The 24,191-nt window shown below is 46.3% G+C and overlaps 1 protein-coding gene across 4 annotated transcripts; it reads left to right on the forward strand.

Annotated features, from left to right (window-relative positions):
• The first annotated feature begins 11 nt into the window (after positions 1 to 11).
• Positions 12 to 23,339, forward strand: lonp2 (lon peptidase 2, peroxisomal). Of its 4 annotated transcripts, none has more exons than XM_042108758.1 (15): positions 19 to 443; positions 2,040 to 2,268; positions 2,618 to 2,749; positions 2,972 to 3,091; positions 3,892 to 4,058; positions 6,142 to 6,236; positions 8,252 to 8,510; positions 11,594 to 11,735; positions 13,714 to 13,864; positions 14,297 to 14,423; positions 15,255 to 15,391; positions 19,379 to 19,512; positions 20,798 to 21,005; positions 21,938 to 22,128; positions 22,475 to 23,339. In XM_042108758.1, exons 1-15 carry the CDS (start codon positions 211 to 213, stop codon positions 22,709 to 22,711), a joined length of 2,562 nt encoding a protein of 853 aa, XP_041964692.1. In that variant the 5' UTR covers positions 19 to 210; the 3' UTR covers positions 22,712 to 23,339. The 4 variants fall into 4 exon arrangements, with proteins under 4 accessions (XP_041964696.1, XP_041964692.1, XP_041964695.1 ...); XM_042108761.1 differs by having other exon boundaries at positions 19,382 to 19,512; XM_042108759.1 differs by having other exon boundaries at positions 3,895 to 4,058.
• Positions 23,340 to 24,191: the final 852 nt, after the last annotated feature.

Below are 24,191 nucleotides of genomic sequence, written 5' to 3' on the forward strand. Positions count from 1 at the left end.
ATCTTTTACTGTCTATGTGGCGTTTGCAGGGATCCCGTTTGCGTCCATCTCGCCATATGAAGTTTGTCCTAGTACAGGCGCCGTAGTTCTCGTTCCGTGTTTTCATTTGGCTCAGCTGGTCTCCTGATATCAGGAGACATTACAGGTCCGCATAGAACTAGCTTAGTTAAATACATGGTGGACATTGTTTTCGAGTAAAAATAGCCAAAAATGTCTTCAAGCGGTGGTATCCAGATTCCTGGTCGTTTACCTCTGCTGCTGACCCACGAAGGAGTGCTATTACCTGGCGCCACGATGCGAATCAGCGTAGACACAGCCAGAAACATGCAACTGGTAAAGAGCAGACTTTTGAAGGGGACTTCGCTCAAAAGTACAATCATTGGAGTTATCCCAAACACCAAAGACCCCGACCACGACCCAGAGGAGCTCCCCACTCTGCACAGGTGCTACTCCTTCCCATTTGTGTTAGCAGCTAGCTAATCTAAGACCAATCAACAACAACAAATTACACTAAAAGATGACATCCCTTTCATTAACGTTACTCTGCACATTTGTCTGTCGTTGTGAAAGGTGGAGGGCGACTGTCAAATTGGCGATCAGTCTGCTCGCATATTCGCGATGTGAGTTTACCATGCGATGACAGACGGTCTTATCGATGCTGTCCCTTCAAACCGTGTATCATTTGGTCGAGTGTTTGTAATCAGAAATATATCAGGCAAGAGATGGATAATTTGCATAATAATAGAAAGCCCATGTTAGCATGGCAAGTTCTGGAACAATCGCAGAGCTGTCTGGACTTTAACCAAAGGTCCTTGAAGCTCCGCTTTAACCCTCTGCAACCTTCTGTTTTGCGTGTTACGGGTGATTAAACCTTAGGCCCACATGAAACGTCAAAATGGATTTGTGAATTAACTTTTCAGTATAGGCCGTTGACTAATAAATTAATAAACATTGTGCTTGACAATGATACCTGGAGACAGTTGGTGCACAAAATCCACATTTGTAAAAACCAAATCGTTTTCATGGCGGTATGCATTGAACGACTACGGTACTAACTAGTAGGCAACCTATTTTGATCCTTTGGACTTTGAACCGGTCTGTCAGGCACAACTTATATCATCACCCATAAAGAGGGCAGTGAAATGTCATCCACTAATAAACAGACTATAAACAGACTGGTTGAAAAGTGGCATTTTACTGAAAAAGGGATGGCCTGTCTGCATTTTCACACTACACCCCCCCCCCGGTGTACTTCAAGGCACATAACCTTCAACCTAACCCTTACCCTTGCCTAACGCTATTGCATTCTAGACAGCGATGCTTTGAAGTCAAGGGGGTTGGGGGGGTGTCTGAGATGTTAGCTGAGAATTATTTCACTCAGGCTCTTGTGTGACAACCAGATGGCCCAGTGCATAAGAGGGGATTATCTATTTGTCCCGTTGGTGGTACGACCTACTGTGCTACATAGAGCAGGGGTCCCTCTTTATCTTCTAGAAGCTCTTGAAGACTCTTTCAAGAGTAGGTCTACCCCCAACAATCCAACACACCTAACATGCACTTATGTACACTTCTTCTCTCCCTCTAACTCAATCTCCGTCTCATTCTACCACCATCTTCTTCAATACACTTGACTAATACGTAAACTTCTGCACACTTATCCTCTAGTAGTAGTGTAGTTGTTGTTGTATTTGTTACCTAAGGTCTCCTCTGCATCATAGTATTTATTGTTGTAGTAAATAGTCACCTAAGGTCACCAGTTCCTCCTCTTTGCTCATATAACTTCCTGTCCTCCTCCTCTATAGACCGAGCTCAGACCTCATGATTAACAGGCTGCAGGTCCACACACAACAGCTTCATGGTGGACCATGATGATTAATTAAATGAGGAATTAATGTCTGTACAACTAGCTCATTTTATTTTACATGTTGTTTGACACATGAGGAGTGTTGACTGGACCCCTGCCCTGACCAAAGCTGTGTGTGTGTGTGTGTGTGTGTGTGTGTGTGTGTGTGTGTGTGTGTGTGTGTTGTATCCCCCAGCATTGGCACGGCGGGGCTGGCGGTGCAGGTGGTGGGCAGCAACTGGCCCAAGCCCCATTACACACTGCTGATCACGGGCCTGTGCCGCTTCCGCGTGGCCCAGCTCCTCAAGGAGCGGCCCTTCCCCCTGGCCGAGGTGGTGCAACTGGACCAGCTGGAGCAGCTCACCAACAGTCCCGACGGAGAGCTAGGGGAGCTGGGGGAGAGATTCTACCAGGCAGCTGTGCAGGTGGGTGGTAGGTGGTGGTTGTGGTTGTGTGGGGTGGGGTGGGGTGGTTGGTGAGGGTGTGTTTTTGTTGTGTATTTTGTGGGCATCTCTCACTTGTCTTTAGAAGGTTTCCTAATAAAGAGAAGCAGCATGGTGTCTACTAATATTAAAGGGGAAATCGATTTTTCACCTAGGTCTCCATTTCTCCAGTACCGTCGGTATAGCTGCCAGGCAGCTACAGCGCTGCACTCTGGGGGCATAAACATAGGGGCTCATGAACATGCCCCCAGAATGTAGAGCGGAATTCACCTTTAATGTGATGTCTCATTGCTTGGATAGACTGATCTCTGATAGTCTGATCTCTTTGTAGTTGGTTGGAATGTTGGATATGTCGGTGCCTGTGGTTGCCAAGTTGAGAAGAATGTTGGACAGTCTGCCCAGAGAGACCTTGCCAGATGTATTGGCCTCTATGATCCGGACCACCAACAAGGAGAAGCTGCAAGTAGGGCTTGAAGAGTGTGTGTGTGTGTGTGTGTGTGTGTGTGTGTGTGTGTGTGTGTGTGTGTGTGTACACCTGGTAAAAACCTGGCCTTCAGTGAGCAATGGTTTATCAGAAACCCAATAGTACATATCTGCAGAAGTTCTTTTCAGATCTTTTTCTATTCATGTGTGTATGTGTGTGTTTGCCTCTCTCTCATAAGTGTTTTTGTGTGTGTGTCTGCAGGTGCTGGACGCAGTAAGCCTGGAGGAGCGCTTTAAGAAAACTCTTCCTCTGCTCTCCAGGCAGATTGAGGGCCTGAAACTTCTGCAGAAGACCAGGAAGCCCAAACCAGATGATGACAAGGTGAGCTGGTACAGGTGCATCTCAGAAAATTAGAATATCGCGAGAAAAGTCCATTGCCCTGCCCATATTGGGAGAAGAAAGGCTCAGGAAACCATTGCCGGTGTTTTGACTTAAATAGCTGATTAGAGCTCAGGTTGACATTACCTGTGGTTACAGTGAAGCGTTTCTTGGTGTTTTAAGCCCCCAACGTTGTCTTCAAGGCAGCGCTGACTGGAAGGTTCTAGGTTTAGGCATGGGTTATGGTTAGGGTTAGGGTCCTGTGCCTTTAAGTCGAAGGTGGCAGTGCTGCCTGGAAGACGACGTTGGGGGCTTAAAACACCGTCGAGCGTTTACAGCTCATGGGAGTCAAAAATCCAGCATCTCAAAATATTAGAATAAAGGATATATAATATAGTAATCATCAAGTTTAGAATAATCAAAATTAAAAAGGACTTGAAATATTTTAGATTATGTGTAATGAATCTAGATTATATGGAAGTTTCACTTTTTGAAATAAATTATGGAAAAAAATAACTTTTCCAATATTCTAATTATTAATCTATTATTGATTATTTATGCATTTAGTGGACTTGTTTAGCTAATGCAACTTAAAGAGGCCAATTACAGGCATAATCCCCCTGGAGCAAGGAATTCTACACACAACTTTTTGTCTCCAGCTTCCGCTTTACACCTACAACCCACGTCTCTTCTCTTGACTCCTTTTACCTCCTCTCCTGTCTCTGTCTCTCCTTTCTTTCTCTCTCTCACTCACCTGATGCAGTGTCTCATCACGCCATCACACGCTCCTGTTTCTCCTCCAACAGGTGCTTTCAGTAAGAAAGGGGGGAGTGTTTCCTATTCGTCAGTTTTCCCTGGACGAGGAGGCAGAGGATGATGATGGAGATGACATCACTCTGCTGGAGAGGAAGGTCAAAGGGGCCAGCATGCCAGAGCCAGCCCTACGTGTGTGTGTCAAGGAGCTCAAGAGGTCAGTGGCCCCTGGCTCTCTCTCTCTGTCTGTGTGTGTGTGTGTGTGTGTGTGTGTGTGTGTGTGTGTGTGTGTGTGTGTGTGTGTGTGTGTCTATTGCTGCATTTATTTACTCTTATGTGAGTGTGTGTCTGTGTGTGTGTGTGTGTGCGTGCATCTATTGCTGTATTTATTTACTCTTATGCGAGTATGTGCATATTCGAGAGCGAAGAGGAATAAAATATTAGCCTGGATACCAGACTCTCTGACTTCGCAGTAAGAAGTACTGTGGGGAAATGTAATTGAGCGGAAGTACGTAGACAGGTGGCGCCAGGCTAATAAAATATCTCTAATCTGTCAACAAATTTGAGATAGCTGCCGCTACATCACTGCCTAGTGCTTACAGCATCCACAGATTATTTTGTTCCTGTACATGGTAACAATTCAGAAGCCCTGGCAACCACATTGTAAGGCATTCTAGCCAGAATGGAAGAAAGGTTTTGCATGTAATAATGGCATGTATTGCAAAGCAACTTAGAGTATATAAACTAATGTAGTGTTTTTATTCCACTGCTTGGTTAAATTTCCCATTGTGCTACGTAATTTAGAACGACCATTAACCGTATGTTATTTGCACACCTATGAAGAAGATCCATTTTGTGGGCCGTATCACACTTGTATATTAATTCGCCGAACTCGTTGTGAAGTTTAAATAGATAGATCGATAGATAGACAGATACTTTATTGATCCCCAGGGGAAATTCAAGGTCTGAACTCAAATTTAAATGAACTGTCTGAACTCAAGGTCTGAACTCAAATTCAAATGAAACTCAAGGTCTGAACTCAAATTCAAATGAACTGTCACGTTGCATCTAAGCTGTAAAATGCAGACGTTCAGAACATGGCAACATTGTAGCATATGACGGACGTGGTCTTTAGCTAGATGGATGACAGCAGGCTAGGTAAAATAGCGATGTATCAAAGCTAAAGTTCATCAGAATCTTGGGATACGCCCGCTTGACAACGGGAGAGATAGAACCAAAGATTCTAGAGCGTAGCGCTAGAATGGCCTTTGGCTGTAGCAACCATCCATTTAGAACTAGTAACGGCAGTTTGTCCTGCAAGTTAATGCACTTACGAGGTTTAAACGGCCCTCCGCTTCGCGTCAGGGCCGTTTTACAACCTCGACCGTGCATTAACTTCTGTGAACAGACCACCGTGTCGTCCATTATCCCTTACATATACCGTAAGTGGCTTTGGACCAAAACATCCATAATTGTCAAATGAGAATACACAGGATCCTGCAACAGCAGCAACACTGTGTAGGAGTCAAATATGTTCACCAGACACATACTGTATCAGAGGACTATATGACAAGTTAATGGCTTCATTATTCTTAACTTGCCCTGGCTCTATTAAAAGATACAGGGTTCCCATGGTCATGGAAAGCTTGGAAAAGTCATGGAATTGTCATGGAATTCAGTAAATTCATTGAAGGTTTTGGAAAAGTCATGAAATTTAATTTTGTCATACTAGGGACATAGATAGGAGGTAGCGTAGGCTATGTCACAGACTGCGTTCAGATAGGGCATAGGCCCTACTCTATCTGAAACAGGACTGAAATTTCCACTGCAAAGTTTGGGTTTCAACTATTGCTGATGCGCTCGATGGGGGGGGGGGGGATTTTCATAATTTTCATAATAGTGACATAAAGTAAGCAATTACAGGTGGGTCCCCCCTAATTTATCTCAAAAAGTGGATCTTTAATATTTCAAGCCATTTTTTGTTTTAATCTTGATGATTATGGCTAACAGCTCATGAAAACCAAACATGTATGTACTGTATGTACTATAGGCAGTGAAAAGTCATGTCAATTTAATCCAAGGACATTGGGAAGTCATGGAAAGGTTTTGAAATGTTGACAAAGAAAAAGGGTGGGAACCCTGAAGATAGCATTGTTCTGTCATATAGATCTCTAAACACTACACCAGGGCATACTGTATGTCAACATGCACAACACATGTGCCACTCTTCAGCTTGGGTCTCTGGTAGTCTGATGTTGCAGCAGTGGTGTAATCTTCTTCTTTGTCTGACGCTTGCCCAGGCTGAAGAAGATGCCTCAGTCCATGCCAGAGTATGCTCTCACCAGGAACTACCTGGAGCTGATGGTGGAACTTCCCTGGAGCAAGAGCACCACAGGTAACCAGCCATCATGTTTACACACAGTCTGCACGTAGAGCACAGTGCCCTTTGAGCCAGGAGCAAACAGGAGGCGTTGTACTTTGGGTCTGCAAGCATATGTTTGTCTGGAATATATGTTACACTTGTTACGGTCTGGTACAGCCAGCTCATTATATCATAGGCATGTTAGTGTGTGTGTGTGTGTGTGTGGGAGGGAATGCATTTTACACTGTTCTATTTTTTCACTTCTTTAACTGTGTGTGTGTGTGTATTTAGGGATTTGAATTTACGTTGATTTATGCATGTTTCAAATTGTATGCATAGATTGTATTGGTTGACTTCCAGTAAGGCAGCCTTAAAATATAACTGCACTGTCATAACTCTCACCACAAGGGGGCTGTAATAGCTATAGTGTGACATTGTTGTGTAAGAATGTGCTGGCAATTTGAGACTTTGTGGACCTCATTTCCCATTGCAATGTCATTTATTGCCAGTTGGGGGCAGCAGAAACCACATATTGATGTGAACTAAACCTCCATAATACAGACCATGCCTTGAGGCCGATATAGCCTAAAATGGAGAAAATTCTTTCTTTCCTCATTTGCTTAACCCCTCCCCCTCTTACACACAAACACACACACACAAAAGCACTCATCTTGTGCTCTCTGTCTCTCAGGTGTGTTAAGATGTTATTTTATTTCACACACACACACACGGTCACACAGTCACACACAGTCACACAGATAGATTTACTTCCAGCAGTGGTGAGTTCTTTGGAAATTGTCGTGGATATGTCTTTGGATGTGACACACAATATAGAACACACACAACACACACACACACGTAAATGTGCACTTAATGCTACCATTACTCAATACCATGCAAGAACATAACTTTAGACAAGTGTACTTCAGAGTGTGTGTGTGTGTATGTGTGTGTGTGTGTGTGAAATAAAATAACATCTTAACACACCTGAGAGACTGAGAGCACAAGATGAGTCCAAAAGGAGAGAGAAAAGCACAAGTGAAAGTGAGCAGTCTTAAGCCCTTTAACAGCATGATGATGAGTGACTTTCTCTGCTTGTCATGAGATAGCCAACAACAGAAGGTAACTAGCACCTGCCTGTAATCATGATCCAGGGTTGTCTTGCCCTCTCGCTGGGCACCTGTGCTGTCGCCTGACTACTGCTGGGACTCTCGTTCAGAAGCCTCTGGTGACGGGAAATACCACTGCATCACACTATGAGCTGTGATGGCTGCTAGGGATTTGGTGCAGATCTATAAACTTGGAGAATTCGAAGAGTTGAAACATGAATGGAATGATGTATGTGACCATAGTAAAATTGTTAAACAGATGGTGTGTGTGTGTGTGTGTGTGTGTGTGTGTTCACCCAGATTTAAGGCTCTCGTAAGTGCAGTTGAACTCGGTGTGTGTTTCACATAGCCACACTCCTCCAAGGGGGAAATGTGCTCCAGTATGTGTGAGAACCTGAGAGATAGACATTCCAGAAGTATCTGGGCGGGTGGAGGCTGCACCGTGTCCAATATCGCGGTGTTTTATGGGACAGGTGCACATCTGTGTGTTTAGGTGTACATGTTTTTTTTTTTTCCTCAAACACTCGCACATGAGGCATGTAATGCTTATAGTTCTCTGAAGAAAAGTCAGTTGACGATTTTGTGTTTGTGTATTTGAGTGTTGCATGCTGTATGTGTTTACTTAATAGCATGCTAATTAGAACTGAAGATGATTCATTTGTGTCCCGCTTTATATGTAGTACAGCTGGTTAGATGTACTTTGCACAGACACTAGAATCCGTGGCAGGGATACTGGTCTCTACAGAAGTCTTGTTTTTTTTAGTGTCAGATTACAGAGCCCTGGAGAAGCTAGGCCTGGCCGTCACAGCATCTATCTCATTTCATGATGGTCAGCATGATCTAGTGTCTACAGGTTTCTCTCTTGAAAATACATTGCTCAAAACAGTTGATTTGATTATGTTTTAATTCTGTGTGTGTGTGTGTGTGTGTGTGTGTCAGACTGCCTGGACATCCGTGCGGCGCGGGTGCTGCTGGACAATGACCACTATGCCATGGAGAAGCTGAAGCGGCGTGTCCTGGAGTACTTGGCGGTGCGGCAGCTCAAGAGCTCGCTCAAGGGGCCCATCCTGTGCTTCGTGGGGCCGCCCGGTGTGGGCAAGACCAGCGTGGGCCGCTCCATTGCCCGCACGCTGGGCCGCGAGTTCCACCGTATCGCCCTGGGGGGTGTCTGCGACCAGTCCGATATCCGTGGCCACAGGTGGGTGTGATGGGTAAGGGTGTGACTGTGGTTGTGGCCAGTAGGGGGAGCAGCACTGCTAAGCTGCAGCAGGGTGGGGAGAGCGAGGAAATTCTGGCCCCATTCACTTCAATGGGCAATGCTAGGCTAGGCTAATTCAGCCACAAGTATACTCAAAGATTATACATAGGCAGAGCAAGATAGACATGAACTACGACGAACTATGGGCACGAAATGGGGATCGAGTCCTGTCTGCATAAAGAGGCCGTGTCATTGACGTATCGATGAGCGTACGTAGCAACCTGCCAACACCAGCAGAAAAGGTCGATAAGGTGGATTTTCTCCAGATTGGAATGCTCAAAAATGCTAAAAATGTACCTGAAATGGTCAGGGTTTGAGGATCATGAAAACATGCCCAAAATTCACATTCCTAACTCTATAGAACCAAGATCTTAGCCTATGTGGTGAAATTCTGAGCTATGGCCAGACTTGAATGGAACAGTCGATGCCTCTGGTCTGCATAAAGGGGGATTTTGATCTGATGAAATATCTTGCTCTGCCTATGTATAATCTTATAGGTATACTCAGTAGGCTGCCATCTCAGTAAGCTTTTCTCAAAGTCAAGGATTCGTGCTTGGTAGAACGAGTCCTGCCGAGTCGAATCCTTCGACGAGGCAAGGCTTCTCAGCATACGGAAAACACACAATGGAATTTTAAAGCACCCTTGACATTGGAACAGTGCTTGGCGAGATTCGATGACATAACGTCCTTGAAAGAGCGCCTTTGAAGGACCCATCCTTGACTTTGAGAAACGGTCAGTGTCCAACATGAACTCACTTCTGCCTTCATTTCCACAAACAAGCCAATTAGGTAGTAATCAGCTGGCACATTATTGTGGTCATGTGGATTGGCTGATCCTCCCAGCAGGAAATTGACCCCTCATCATCCACCAATCCACATAAACAGCAAGCGTTTGTGTCAACCAGACAGTGATTGTTTGTAAAAATGTGGAAGGAAGCGGGCACTTTAGTGACTGCATTCTAAAGATGGTAGATGCTAAATGGCTGCAGCTAACCCTCTGAATTGGAGCTCCTCCAGGGGCCACAGGGCCCTGAGCTGAACTGCTAACTGTGTCTCTTTGGAAAGCTTTGAGGAGATCACCCTAATGATGGATTGCTCAAGCCCTTAACACCTGTCCCATGACAGAGTTCTATTTATAATTCTGTGACTTGTCTGTTTCGCGTATCCTGAGTGCTTTTGCACTATTGTCATGGTAAGAAAAATCTGATTCCAGTTCTACCTGATGCGTGGCGCACAACCGGTCATCATCATCAGTCATTCTCTAAGCCTTGTGGAATGGCAGTGTAGGCTCTCATCCTTAACGTGAACAGAAGAGCAGAGTCATGGTTTGTCATTGGGGTGGAGGCTGGCTTTGACAGGCCCGCTGACTATCATAGGTGACATTCATGGAGAGTGAAAACAAACAGCGTGAGTGTGGCAGTGTCAGACAGATGGGGGGATGTGTGCAGGGATAATTACTGAAGTGTGTGACTGTGGGGCAGGTGAGACACACACACACACAGTGTGGTTTGGTAGTGTGTCTGGGGGCAAAGAAGTGACGTAACCCCCTCAGGAACAAGAGGAGAATCCCCACCACACACACACACACACACACACACACACACACACACACACTCCCCCTCCCTCTCAAGGCAGAGCGGTGAGCCAGGTTGCATGATGTCACCCTCGATGGTCCTCTGATCTCCTGTCACTATGGCGATTCGAAGTCGATGACATCATAGCCCTGCAGGCTGTGGCAAGTTCCTATCTGTGAAATAGGTTCACCTCCCTACCCCAGTCGCTCACTCACACTCACACACACACACACAGAGAGCTCCAAGCTTGAAATGACATCTGACACCATCAGCCCTGACTTCATCTGAATCTGCCTCAGCTGCCTGTCCGAGGGAGGATCTCTGATCCTACTTGTTGGAACACACACACAGACACAGACACAGACACAGACACAGACACAGACACAGACACAGACACAGACACAGACACAGACACAGACACAGACACAGACACAGACACAGTCTCTTTCTCACTCACTCTCTCTCATACATACACACCCACCCACACACACACACACAAAGACTAGACCCACATGTATTAGATCTTTGTGAATTCAGGAGATAAAAGAGCCCTTCCCCTTACTCTTGCAGGCATTGGTGATGTGTTCATTTTGGGCTGTCATGTACCGTCGCGTCTTAGTGTAGCTGAGGGAACTATGGGTGCAAATGAAGGGAGAGTTAAACAGGGCAAGGTGGGTCTGCACGCATGCAAATACTCCACAGGCTCAAGGTATTGAATTGCACTTGTCATGCTGTAGTTTGCAGCGAGAGTTCAAAGTCCTCATGTCTCTCATTATGTTAATCTCCAAACCAAGTTTGCCTGTATCGACTTACCTCATGCCCACGAGTATGTAAGTGCACGTGTGTGTGTGTGTGTGTGTGTGTGTGTGTGTGTGTGTGTGTGTGTGTGTGTGAGAGAGAGAGAGGAGGGGGGGGTGCTTGTTGGAGGATATTGTGTGTGTGTGTGTAAGGCGGGGGGGGGGGGGGGGGGGGGGGGTGCGTGTGTGCGTTGCTTGCATTATTACTCTCTGCCCCCTTGTCCCCTAGTCTCACCCAGGCTAGATCTGCTGCAGCAGGTGTGTGTGTGTGTGTGTGTGTGTGTGTGAGTGAGTGAGTGACAGAGAGAGAGAGACTGTAAGCAAGTGTGTGTGTGTGTGTGTGTGTCTCCCCCGCTCCCACGTGTGTTTGACTGACGCAGGGCTGCTCTTGTGTAACTCCACAGGAGCGTCCTGTTCCTGCCTGTTCCTTGCTCCTCCACAGTAGCTTCCCCCAACGGCCGTCTCGTCAGCTCCTCTCCTACTACTGTCCCCCTGTATCTCTCCAAGCCCTCTCTGTACTTCACTCTCACTCTCTCTCTCTCTCTCTCTCTCTCTCGGCATGACTGTAGGCCATAAAAACATATAAAACACAATTATTTGACTCTCTCTTCCTCTCTCTCATTCCTCCATATTCTCTATTTGTCTCTCTCAGGCGCACGTATGTGGGCAGCATGCCAGGACGGATCATTAATGGCCTAAAGTCTGTTGGCGTCAACAATCCGGTCTTCCTGCTGGACGAGGTGGACAAGCTGGGCAAGAGCTTGCAGGGAGACCCTGCCGCCGCCCTGCTGGAGGTCAGAGGAAACTGCAGCCACCTCCAGTCACCTGCACACAATAGTGACACCTTTCACTAGTGTGTGTGTGTTTTGTTTGTTTGATCTACCTCTAATCAGTAGATTAGAACATGCTAATAGTCACTATTTGATTAGCTCAGTCAGACTTCATCAAACAGGTCAAACAGGTGAGGCAGTTATAGACCTAAAACAGAGCCTGAAGATCCAGTACAGAACCAGTAGTCCTACATGCCCCCAGTAATTTCAGATATACACAGGAGCTGTGTTAAATTCCTTATGCTATAGGTAGGGGATTTCCCACAGCAGCCAACCAACAACCAAGCCTATTTACCATCAAAAACAAAATCATCATCAAATAAGATAGGTACCCAGGAGAGGAGCATGGTATGGAGGTGGGAATGACTAGGTCCACAAAGCAGACCTGTACAGTCACTCCTCATTAATCTCAAAAACAATGAGGGCATTGAGGGACGAGCGCAGGCTTGCTGAACGGAACAGGATACATGATGGCTTCATCACTGACCTGAGAACTGGACTGGCACCTCTCCACTTTGTTCCAGTTACCTCCTGGTCTAGACTTGAGCTGAAAAGCACCTGATTTGCCGAGTTTGCAAGAAAATGCTGTCACAGCATCCGGCCCATACACGCCGGTGGACGGATTCTTAGGAAGCGAGGAGAGGGCATAACCCAGGAAGAGAGAGAGATTGGGACATTATGCTCTATGGCAGCCAAGAAAGAGGGGAATGAGGAAGGGAGGGGTGAATGTTTGGAGATCAGATTCCTAACACGCATGCAGACACGTGGTGGGATGTACCAGCGGGATGAGAAACATCAGAAACATCTGGAGCGCTTTGCCCGCGGAGCACCGGTAAGAGGGTAACTGGAGGGACGGGACGGATGGTCTGTACGGAACGGTGCCCGTGACCCGCGGGTCTGCCACTACCTGCTGCCCTGTGTGCACCGTGCGCTGCAGTTGGCTCCCAGAGGAATTAACACGAGACACGACCCACTGGGAGCCTTAGTGGTCTGCTTCCTGCAAATCGCTTATGGGAGAGGGAAGGGATTGGGGATCATGCGCCCAATGAAACGCATACGTAGACTCACACAGACACACAGTCACATGCGCTCATTGGTGCAACATAAAGTGAAACAGTGTAGTTGTGTGACAGTTGGTTTTTGGGGATTGGATTGGATTTGTGTGTGTTTAGATAAACTGTGTATTTGGGCATAGAGAGCATAGACTGGGTGTGAGTATGTATAATGTAATTTTTTAAGCATACTCCAGCATGTGTGTGTGTGTGTATATATATATATATATATATACACACCTGTGTGTGCCTACAGCATGTGTGTGTGGTCCAGGGAAGTCTGCAAGTTCCTGTGTGTATGGCATGCCGACCTACAGCAGTGTGATGCCTTTGCTGATATCACAGCAGGCTGCAGGCATAATTCCAACAAAAAGGCATCACAGACCATGACCCAGATCTTGCTCCCTCTAACACACCTCAAGGCTTTAACTCTCTCGATCTCACACACACACACACACTCATGACCACTACTGTACAAAACCTTCAGTGCACACTTGTGTACTCTCGTGTTTAGGTGAACTGTGTGTGTGTGTGTGTGTGTGTGGTGGTTTGGACAGCTTTAAGCCTCTTATCTGTTGATGTGCTTAGGTTTTGTAATCAGGCGTGGCCAGGGAGCGAGGCAAGCATCTCCTCTGCAGATCTGCTAGGCCAAAACCTCCAATCTCTCTCTCTTTCACTCACTCACTCACACACACACAACCAGCAGGAGGGAATTATCTCTAGAGGAGAATAGAAACATTGACTGGGTAACTGGGTATCAGTTCGCTCAGTGAGAGACAGTTGAATTGAATGGGGTGGGGTGGGGGGTCATCAGTGCACTGTGAACTGATACCAGGTTGTCAACCTTAAGCAGAATTGAAATATCTGTGTGTGTGTTTGTGTGAACACAGGTCCTGGATCCTGAGCAGAACCACAGCTTCACTGACCACTACCTTAACGTGGCCTTCGATCTCTCCCAAGTTCTCTTCATCGCCACCGCCAACACCACAGCCACCATCCCCCCCGCCCTGCTGGACAGGATGGAGGTCCTGCAGGTGCCAGGTCAGCATTTGGGAAGGTCAGGGGTCAGGGAGGTCACATGATATGGCATTAAGTGCCAGTGATGGATGGATAGTCAATACAGCTGATACACTAGTGATCAGCACATGATTGATGCATAGCCAGGCAACTGCTCTGTTAACGGCCTCAGATGTGGGTTGGGTTTTTGCGTTTAACTGTTGAAGACAATGATCTGTGTCTGTCTGTGTGGCGTGATATGTGAGCTGTAAGCCTGCTCATAGACTACTGTGTGTCCAGTCTGCTCTGGTGACATGTTGGGGTTGCCTTTCATTAGGCTGTCATTATGGATGATATAGGAACCTGACCATGTGGTTGACTTAAAAAGGCTGTGTGAATGTGTGTGTCTCTTGTGTGACCCTGTGTCTAATCTATATGCTCTGTGTGTGTGCGTGTGTGTGCATGTGTGGAGCTCAGGTTACACCCAGGAAGAGAAGGTGGAGATTGCTCACCGCCATCTGATCCCACATCAGCTGGAGCAACATGGCCTCACACCCCAACAGCTCCAGATCCCACCTCACACCACACACGACATCATCAGCAGGTACACACACGCACACACACACACACAGGCCGGTTATTACTATACACCCATTCATAAAGAGGTAAACAGACACATACACACTCCATGGACCATGGGAGGTGGAAGTGGCTCATTAACCTACCAATGGGATCGTGGAGGTATTATGAAAACCAGACAGTCAAATACAGGTCACCCACTCCTCTCTCTCTCTCCCTCTCTCTCTCTCTCTCTCTCTGTCACTCACACACACACACACACTTGGTCACCTGCTGCAGCAGATCTAGCCTGGAGCAGTAAGGGAGGGCTCAGCTGTGAGTAAAGTGGGTGAGACTTGAGACCAGGAGGTAGAGACTAATAATGCAGGAGATAATAAAGTACATCCTCTAACAAGCAACGCATACACGCGCACACACACACACACACACACACACACACTACATCCTCCTCCAACATGCACACCCCTCCCCCACACACTCTCACACACACACACACACACACACAGTGCATCCTCCAACAACCCCCCCCCCCCCCCACACACACACACACACACACTATACTCCTGCATCTAGACAGACAGATAGGGGCAGCACAGCCCAGTGGAAAGCGAGAGAAAGAAGCTGATGAAACGGTGTCTCACAGGGCAGGATTCCTCTGATCGCCTTGTCAGTGAGGGCCTTCAGTGAGGACCATTTACTGTCCTAGTTTTGCCTGGCCTGGCCTGGCCTAGAGCCCTAACATTATCATACAACCTATCAAATTACAGTGTTTGTCAGCATTTATCACCAAACATGATTATGTGTTTAAGTATGGTAACATGTGTCTTTCTTTCTTTCTTTCTTTCTTTCTTTCTAGGTACACAAGAGAGGCAGGCGTGCGGTCACTGGAAAGAAAGATTGGGGCCATCTGTCGAGCAGTGGCCGTCAAGGTCGCCGAAGGTCACAAGATGTCCAAGCAGGAGAGCTCCAACCATCAACAGGACCAGCCTGGAGGTAGGCATGCTGCCATGGACTGTATCCACATGTCATTCCTCATTCTCAAACTAAAAATGTCAAAATCTACCTTCACAACTACTCCATCAAGGGCTTTAATTAACAGCATAACTCTCAAAAAGAATTTCAAGTTTTTGCCTGAAATTGCACTGTGCCTATTTACAAGGGCATTGTTCCCACCTCTTCTGGGGCCTACCATCAAATGTTGGACCTCTATAGAAAGCTGAGAACCTCTAGTTTTCGTAGGAAACAGTCAAAATAAATGTGTGATGTACTCACAAAGAGTTACAGAGGCTAGAATATAGTTTTTTCTTTCTGCTGGATTACAAGCATCTCTGAACTGACCACATTTCAGCCCTCTAGGTCTCTTGATATCCCTTAGAAACACAACTGAGCCCTAGCACCAGGTCATGTGAAGTTGTGTGCAAAAGTAGATCAATATAGAATGAAAATATGAGTGCTTTAGACTATTATTTGCCAAGGTATGCCCATGCGTTTTGTAAAATGCCTATGGACACTCCCCATAGGACTTTTTGTTATCCAAAATGCATACTGATAATCAAATGCTTACTGCACATAAACCCCTTTGTGTAGAAGCATAATCCTGGTCTGAAATGAAAGGTAACACTTTGAGGTTTCATGCTTGTATTTGGATTATACTTCAGGGGTTCTGATATGGAATTACTACACTAAATATGGAATGATTACTTACTTACTTAATGATAATTACTTAAATGTCTCTATTTTTGCATTTACTTTGTTGGTTCAATGAGTGTGTATAAGATAGACTACAGTATACATCTGTACAACTAATATTGGATAACACAACATGAAGATTCAATTTCTATGGATTCTTGTGAATATTTCAGTACCCAATATGTTGCATCTACTTATTGTGCTGCAGCTACACTGCAGCCAGAAGTCAGGGTAGCACCAAAAGCGGAAGGGGGGGAGGGGGGCATTTTGGATCAAATTTAATTGAGACATAATAAGATTAATCTAAGAATGTAAAGCACTATGCAGATTGTACATTAAAAAAAATTGCCATTTTTGGATTCCCAAGAGTCAAAGCTTTGAAATGGTGTATAACATTACTATGCTATATAGCAATATGGCGCATACAATTGATTTAGAATGTTGGGGGGAGATGGGGGAGGGGGATAACCGTCCCGCCGAGGGGACACTGAAAGTTATGTGGTAAAGGTGCAGTCCCATAAAATGTTTTGACACATTCAGCAATCATCTCCTCACGACCGCTAGCTGCCCATTCCGTGAGTACAGTGTAAAAAAGCCCGGTCAAGGCATAAAACGTCCTCACTTTAGATGAGCTCACAAAATATCATTAACTAACCACTTGTAACTCCTGAGTTAATTATTAATTATAGTATTAGGAAGTGTTTTATAAAATATGTATCCTCACCCTAACTAATCATTAGTGCATATGTATGTAACAACTGTTAAATAATGAAAATATTACTTCATCAAAAACATATTATTGCATCATTTATTAAGTATTAACAATAATGTATAAACATATTTTAGATATAGGCTTATTTACTATGAACAAACTATTTATAACTGTGTGAACAAATGCTGTACTGATGATAAACTATGTATGAACAAGAAATTACTAATGATGAACAAACCACTAACTAATAAGTAACAAAGGCTTAATAAATGATGAATTGTGTGTAGTTATTATAAAGTGTTACCAATGGGTTCAATTCTCCCACATGATCTCTTTAGTTAATGCACAAGACACACTCATTGACTGATTTTGTACATAATTTAAATTAGAACCGTGCGTTTTTAATTAAAATTGGGAAGGTTTTTGTATGACTGTATCCCATTGCTGATGTCATAACGGGAACACTGTGTTCATGGATAATTGTGCAACAGGCGCTTAGCTGCAAACACACATTAGTAAACAGCCTCCTCATGTTCTCAGAGGGAGTGACTGGGCACGTGTGAGTGTGTGAGAGTGTATGTGTGTGGTGTGTCGGGGTGTTTTCTCTAGTGTGTAAAGTGATCTTGGTGAATGTGATTTGATATATGCAGAATCCTCCTCTCGTGGTGCGTGTGTGTGTGTGTGTGTGAACGCATGTGCATGTTTGGCTGCATATATGTGTGTGTAGTGGTGATCTCCAGCATTGGATCCAAAAACAATGTGTTCCTGCCCACAATCTGATGCATGGGCATTCCCTGGCGCTCAGAGACTGCTGACCTCTGCACAATCACTCCACTATCTCACACACACACACACACACACACACACACACACACACAGAGCCTCACATGTGGCACAAGCAACCACACAGTCACAACATTCACACGCAGAACCTCACATTCAGGACCACACACACACACACACACACACACACACACACACACACACACACACACGCGCACGCTGGCCGGCCGTCAGCCCTCAGGACTGTGGGGCCCCATTAAGGGGCAGCGGGGATGAATGTGGCCCAAATCAGCCCCTCCGCCTCAGCCTCCCCATCTACATCTCCACCTCCCTGGTGGGTGCAGCTGCTCTCGAGTAACAGGAGAAATCACACTCGCAGTTAACTCAGTCACCCGGGAGAGAAGGGCGAGGTGGAGGGGGAGCAGTACGCACGCACACACACACACACACACACACACACCACACACCGCACACGACTCCTGGAGTGACACTATTCTCTCTGACCTCTCCGTTGACACACAGGGAAAGAGAAAGGGAGAGAACGAGGGATGGAGAGAGGGGGAGAGGGAGGGGGGCAGAGAGCGTGTGGGGAAGGCTCCTTAGTTCAGCCCCCCAGTTCTTTGTTCCTATTCTGCCTGCCTGTTGCCAGGTAACGGTGACATTATTGGCAGTCTGAACAAAGCGTAGTGAGAAGGTGCGTGTGTTAAAAGCGAAAGAGAGAGTGAGCAGTAAAAAGGGAGAGGGAGGGAGGGAGGGAGGAAGAAAGAAAGAGAGGACAACCCCCTGCTTTGTGCACCAGCTGCTCAAGAGGCATTTATGGCAGTAGTCACATGATCAGTCAGGCACGTGCCTTTTTTCCTCCAACTGTTCTTGCATATTTATCTCTATTTTCCTCTCTCTCTCTCTCAATTCTTTTCTGCTTTGCATCTCCCCTCCTCTTTCTCTCTCTCTTTCTCTCTCTCTTTCTCTAGTGTCACCCCCCTCTCCACTCCTGCCTGCTCCTCAGCACACATCTCATTCCCCTCTTCCACAGAGCTCTCAAGGACACATTACATCACTTAACAAAATGATCTTCTTAAATATTTATTGTCTGATGAATAATTGAAGTCAATATAGCTGAGCCATTTCCCCCTCTGCTTTGATGTGCAGATTTCATAACTGTTTTTCCTATCTATGCTCATGAGATGACGCTGTCGTGGTGTGTGTGTGTGAGTGAGTGAGTGAGTGAGTGAGTGAGTGAGAGAGAGTATTTAGCTTATGTTAGCCTTTTCCTTGTGTGTGTGTGTGTGTGTGAGAGAGAGAGTGTTTTCTGCGAGACTTTTATGCACTAAGTGTGGGTGAGAGCGACTGGTGTGTGTGCAGGGCTGGGACTGTCTGTTCTTGTCGGGTGATCAGCAGCCAGACTGTCAGGCTCACGTGAGCAATTGGCACTTGGGCAGTGCTGCTGGCAATGTGATAACATGCTGGAGTGCAAGGGTTCAGCACAGCACAGCACAGCACACACTTTCAGGTCTCCGCTTACTTCAGACTGGCCCTCAGCAACAGCCCCAGGATGAGGGTGGCATGCGCTCCTCATGCACACACACACACACACACTTACATGAGAGAGAGAGAGAGAGAGAGACTCTGTTGCTATTCTTTATACCCAGCTTATAAACCCCCCCCCCCCCCCCCTCCTCCTAAAGACTTGTCTTCATATTCAGAAATGTCATGTCACCGGGTCTCTTCCTGCTGTTGGATAAATGTGTTGTCCACCATACTCACGTCCTTTTCCTCTCTTTGCCCTTGTCTCTTAGCAGACGAGAAGGAGGCTGGAGCAGAGGAGGCCCAAAGGGAGTCTGCTGACCTCAGTGCCCCTCCCGAGATGCCCATCCTGATCGACCCCATCGCCCTCAAAGACATCCTGGGACCCCCTCTCTTCGAGATGGAGGTAAGGGCGGCTCACAGGCTACCTGTCTGCCCACTCACAGACTGACCTCACCACCCTTCTTGGAAATGGTCAGAGAACGAACAGATGGATTTATTTGTACTGTATTATTGTGCTCTGTTGTATCTGAACAAAATATACCAAAGTATAGTTTTGTAATGGCGGTTTATAGCAGAATTAAGGTCTTGCCCTGTCTGTTTATCTTGGCATCTGTCCACTCATTTTTAGGATTTTTCTGGAGGACCCTTTTTCGAGCCAGATATACAGTATTACTCCAGTTGTTGCATTAGACTAAATAATCACATTCCCTCTGTTTCAGTAGAACTTTTAAAAACCACAACAGTTCAACATATGACAGATCCACCAGTTTTTGAAATTCTGTTTGGGTGCCAGAGGTAGTTCTCTGTGAACTTATTTTATGGGCAGCTGTGGCCCACTAGTCAGCACTCTGGACTTGTAACCGGAGGGTTGTCGGTTCGAGCCCTGACCAGTGGGCCGCGGCTGAAGTGCCCTTGAGCAAGGCACCTAACCCCTCACTGCTCCCCGAGCGCCGCCGTTGTAGCAGGCAGCTCACTGCGCCGGGATTAGTGTGTGCTTCACCTCACTGTTTGTTCACTGTGTGCTGTTTGTGTTTCACTAATTCACCGATTGGGTTAAATGCAGAGACCAAATTTCCCTCACGGGATCAAAAAAGTATATATACTTGTACTTTTATACAGTCATTTATCCATATACTTTTGCAATGGAATGGCCCCTGCTTAAAACTAGATTCCGACTAGAAGCCCCTTTCATCAGCCACCCTCTCTTCTCCATGCTGTTCTGCTGTTGGCTGGAGTAATGGTTCTCCGTGCTGCTGTAAGAGACATGAATCTGTGCATTCCTGTCGTGCCCCCGGGGATTTGGGAGGGAGAGCAAATCTGAAGAATCTCTCCCCATATGGAACTTGTAAACATGGCCAGTGTGGGATAGGGGCTCGTATGGGGGACCTTCAGTTCACTTCATTGTGTTATGTTTACTGATTGACGCTGTGCATTAGACATATCGAACACACTATTTTAAATCTGCACCGCTGAGTTGCCATTGGTCTCTCATTGAGTCCCAGCTATCGTTTGTGTACCATCCATGCATATTGATTATATGTCAATGAAAGTCTGTCAGAGTGGATCGATGATGGAACATGCCCCGGCCGATGCAGACTGTTGCCTTGCTGCAGGGTTTATGGAAAGATGAGCGGGTCTTTTGGGCTCAGCTTTGTTTTACAGGTCTGTCCCTCCGCTTGCTTTCCCAGGTGTCTGAGCGACTGACACTGCCTGGTGTGGCCATTGGCCTGGCCTGGACACCTCTGGGTGGGGAGATCATGTTTGTGGAGGCCAGCCGCATGGAGGGCGATGGGCAGCTGACTCTGACCGGACAGCTGGGCGACGTGATGAAGGAGTCGGCCCATCTTGCCATCAGCTGGCTGCGCAGCAATGCCAAACTGTACCAGCTGACCAACAGTGAGTCAGTGCTAAACTGTAAAAAGAGTACTGTGGCACAGGCCCCCTAGTGAACAGGTGCTAGATCAAGTTAAGTTCATACTGTGACAAAGTGAGTCCACATACATTTTTTCTGCTCTAAAAAATAAGATTTCATAATAAATATTTCTTATTAAATTTATTCTTTTTTTAGCGCAATCAACCGTGTCTCTCTGTTAAAGGAGAATTCCGGTGTGATATTGACCTAAAGTGTGTTGAAACATGATACCGAGTGTGAACGTATGTCTCATAGCCCATCTCTGCTTGTCCCCTGCACTCCAATCTGGCGCTAGTTAGCCGATGCTACCAACAGCTTTTTCAATGGTGGTGCTTCGGCATCGGGCTAGCCATGCAAATAAATCACTGTTTTACACCATTTACGAGGCTCAATGTATCTCCACACTTCATTGGTAGACTTCCGAGGGCCCTGACATTTAAAACGAGACTTTGAGAACTTTGAAAAAGCACTGGTAGTTTACTTACAAGACGATTTATACAGACAGTATCTTCATGAAGTTTAGCGTTTGCAGCCATCTTGAATTTAGTCACGATAAGTCGAGCGACGAGTAAGAATGAACAGGTATGATAAGGGATCAGATTCCATTCGTGGAAATGCATGGATTCCAGTTGCTGCTACTGGAAGAAACTGGAATCCATGCATTTCCACTGAATTATTTTTGGAATCTGATTTTATTTTTGGAATCTCGTATGGGGGACATCTTTGAGAAATACACGATATCTGGTCACAAAGATGTAACAGCGCGAGTCTGAGTCAGTGCTAAGTTATAGTCAGTCACTGTTAAAATATACCTACTCACTGTCTGTGACTAATTCCTTACCTGTCTGATGACTAATACATAGGGAATACCTTGACTCCGGATAAGAACTGACTTGTGTCATGTGACTCTTTGCAGTGTCTGGTCATCCAGACCCCATGGAGGGAACAGACATCCACCTGCATTTCCCTGCTGGTGCCGTCCTGAAAGATGGCCCCTCTGCTGGTGTGACTATAGTGACGTGCTTGGCGTCGCTCTTGAGTGGGCGACTGGTGCGCTCGGACGTGGCAATGACTGGAGAGATCACACTCAGAGGCCTGGTGCTACCGGTGAGCTCGCTTTACAGGCAAAGCCTTGACCCTTTAAACATACCTCTGTCTCTCTCTCACACACACACACACACACACACTTAAATTAGTAATGCTTACAACATGTACTTGCACTGGATGGACACAAGATGGCAAAGTCCAAGACTTCCTTGAAGTGAAACTATTTTGTCTAGCAAGACATATGTTATGCATCCTACATGCTTCCTGCATGTTTCCATGAGGCGACAGTCTTTCTGCACTTAGGAAATAACATGTGGCTCGTTCCAAGGCCACGCCACGGCTTCACTCTGGGGTGTGGCGGGTGACACGCATTACCTCATGATGAATGTGCTCTTCCCTTCTCTAGGTCGGCGGGATCAAAGACAAAGTGCTCGCCGCCCACAGGGCGGGCCTGAAGCGGGTCATCATTCCCAAGCGCAATGAGAAGGACCTGGAAGAGATCCCTGCCCACATCAGGGCGGAGCTGGACTTCGTGGCAGCCGGCAGCGTGGACCAGGTCCTAAACGCCGCCTTCGGCGGGGGTTTCCCGGCAGCAGCCACCACCAGCCCTCTGACACACCCACACCTCGCCAGCAAGCTCTGAGACCACTTGGCTCCCGACACTGTCAAAAACACTCACTCACTCACAAACTTATGAATGACTGACTACCTGCACACAGACAAACATGTACACATCTGACCCTTCGGGAGTGCAACTAAATTAAGTGCAAACGGGATGCTCCCTTACACCTCAGTAACCAGAGTTGACCTGCCATTCAAGAGGTCATGGTATTTGTAGCACTTATTTGAAGTCCTACTCATTCTATAGTCTATAGAATTAACCTTGAGCTTTCTGTTGGCTTTGTAAGTCTTCAGCATAGGTAGTCATTACCCATTACCATACACTATGTAGACAGTAGTGTGTTTAAAACATACTAAGTCAGTCAGTTTTCAGACCATAGTCTTGAACTAAAATCATGGACTTACTGGATTTTGGAGTACCACTGACCATGTGCACCAGTTGATGATACAGTCGATGTTATACTGGTTTCAAGAGTGAAGTACAATTCTTAATGAACAGCGTTCCCAGTGCCTTTGTCAACCTCTTGTTCAGTAATAGAGAGCAGTGTGCGGTCTGCTTTGAGTCTGAGCGTCTGGCATGGCCTGCGACTGATTTGGTGCTCTGAAACATGACTACTAATAAGACCAAATAAATATGAAACTAGATTTTTTTATGCTGTGGAATGCATTTCCTGCTATCTGGATTTCAAGTTTTACAGCGCTATTATTTCTCTGTTGTCAGATCATACAAAAAAAACTCCCCAGATAGCCTTCAATTTCAACTTCAGTGCAACGTTGACATTAGGCCTAAAGTGTAAAAAGAAAAACCTTGACAACCTGAAGGCAATAAGCAGCGTGGAGTTAACCCAGAGAGCTCATGCGGATGGGCCTCGGAGAGCATGTTCAGAGATGCCTCTGCAGCCAAGCCAGCTCTCCATCCCAGCTGCAACACCATGCCTCAGTTGTCACTAACGTGTCAAGACACACTGTGCACAGCCATGATCCACAAATCACTACCGTGACCCACCAGTCACAGGCAGCACAAGTCCAAACAAACAACTGCTTACCTCAGCACAGATGGCTCTGCAGCAGGAGTTGAGAGACAGCATCAGACCCAAGTCATCCTTGCTGAACACTCCTGGCTCAGGTGCAAAAAAGTCCACAGGCTACAACACTGGGGTAGGGGTTGGGGTTGAGAACAGAAATCACTTGAGGGCACAGTAAATAGCCATGTGAAAACATCGCTTTCTGCACTTCCACATCTGGACGTGTGAGGCGAGTATGGCCCGACTTCTCTTGAAATGGGGTCTGCGACAGATTGGGGAAGTTCCATCAAGGAACTGGACAGCAGACTACGGCTAAGTGAGACGGCAAACAGATGGAGCTCGTCTGCTCACCACCTGTCCCCTCTCCTCCAACCGAACTCTTCATTAAGAGTCATTTCTTGGGCAAGCAATAGACAGACACCCCCTCTTCTGAGTTGGGTTCAGCTCAAGACTTCTACAAAAGGCCCCAGCACCACC

The sequence above is a fragment of the Alosa sapidissima genome, chromosome 11 (genome assembly GCF_018492685.1).
Source record: "Alosa sapidissima isolate fAloSap1 chromosome 11, fAloSap1.pri, whole genome shotgun sequence".
Classification (NCBI taxonomy): domain Eukaryota; kingdom Metazoa; phylum Chordata; class Actinopteri; order Clupeiformes; family Clupeidae; genus Alosa; species Alosa sapidissima.

Excerpts from the sequence above, each read along its gene's own strand:
- lonp2 (XM_042108758.1), top strand. The coding sequence starts at position 211 with ATGTCTTCAAGCGGTGGTATCCAGATTCCTGGTCGTTTACCTCTGCTG. Across the intron at positions 13,865-14,296 it reads GGAGGTCCTGCAGGTGCCAG|GTTACACCCAGGAAGAGAAG; the intron begins GTCAGCATTTGG and ends TGTGGAGCTCAG. Across the intron at positions 19,513-20,797 it reads CCCCTCTCTTCGAGATGGAG|GTGTCTGAGCGACTGACACT; the intron begins GTAAGGGCGGCT and ends TTGCTTTCCCAG.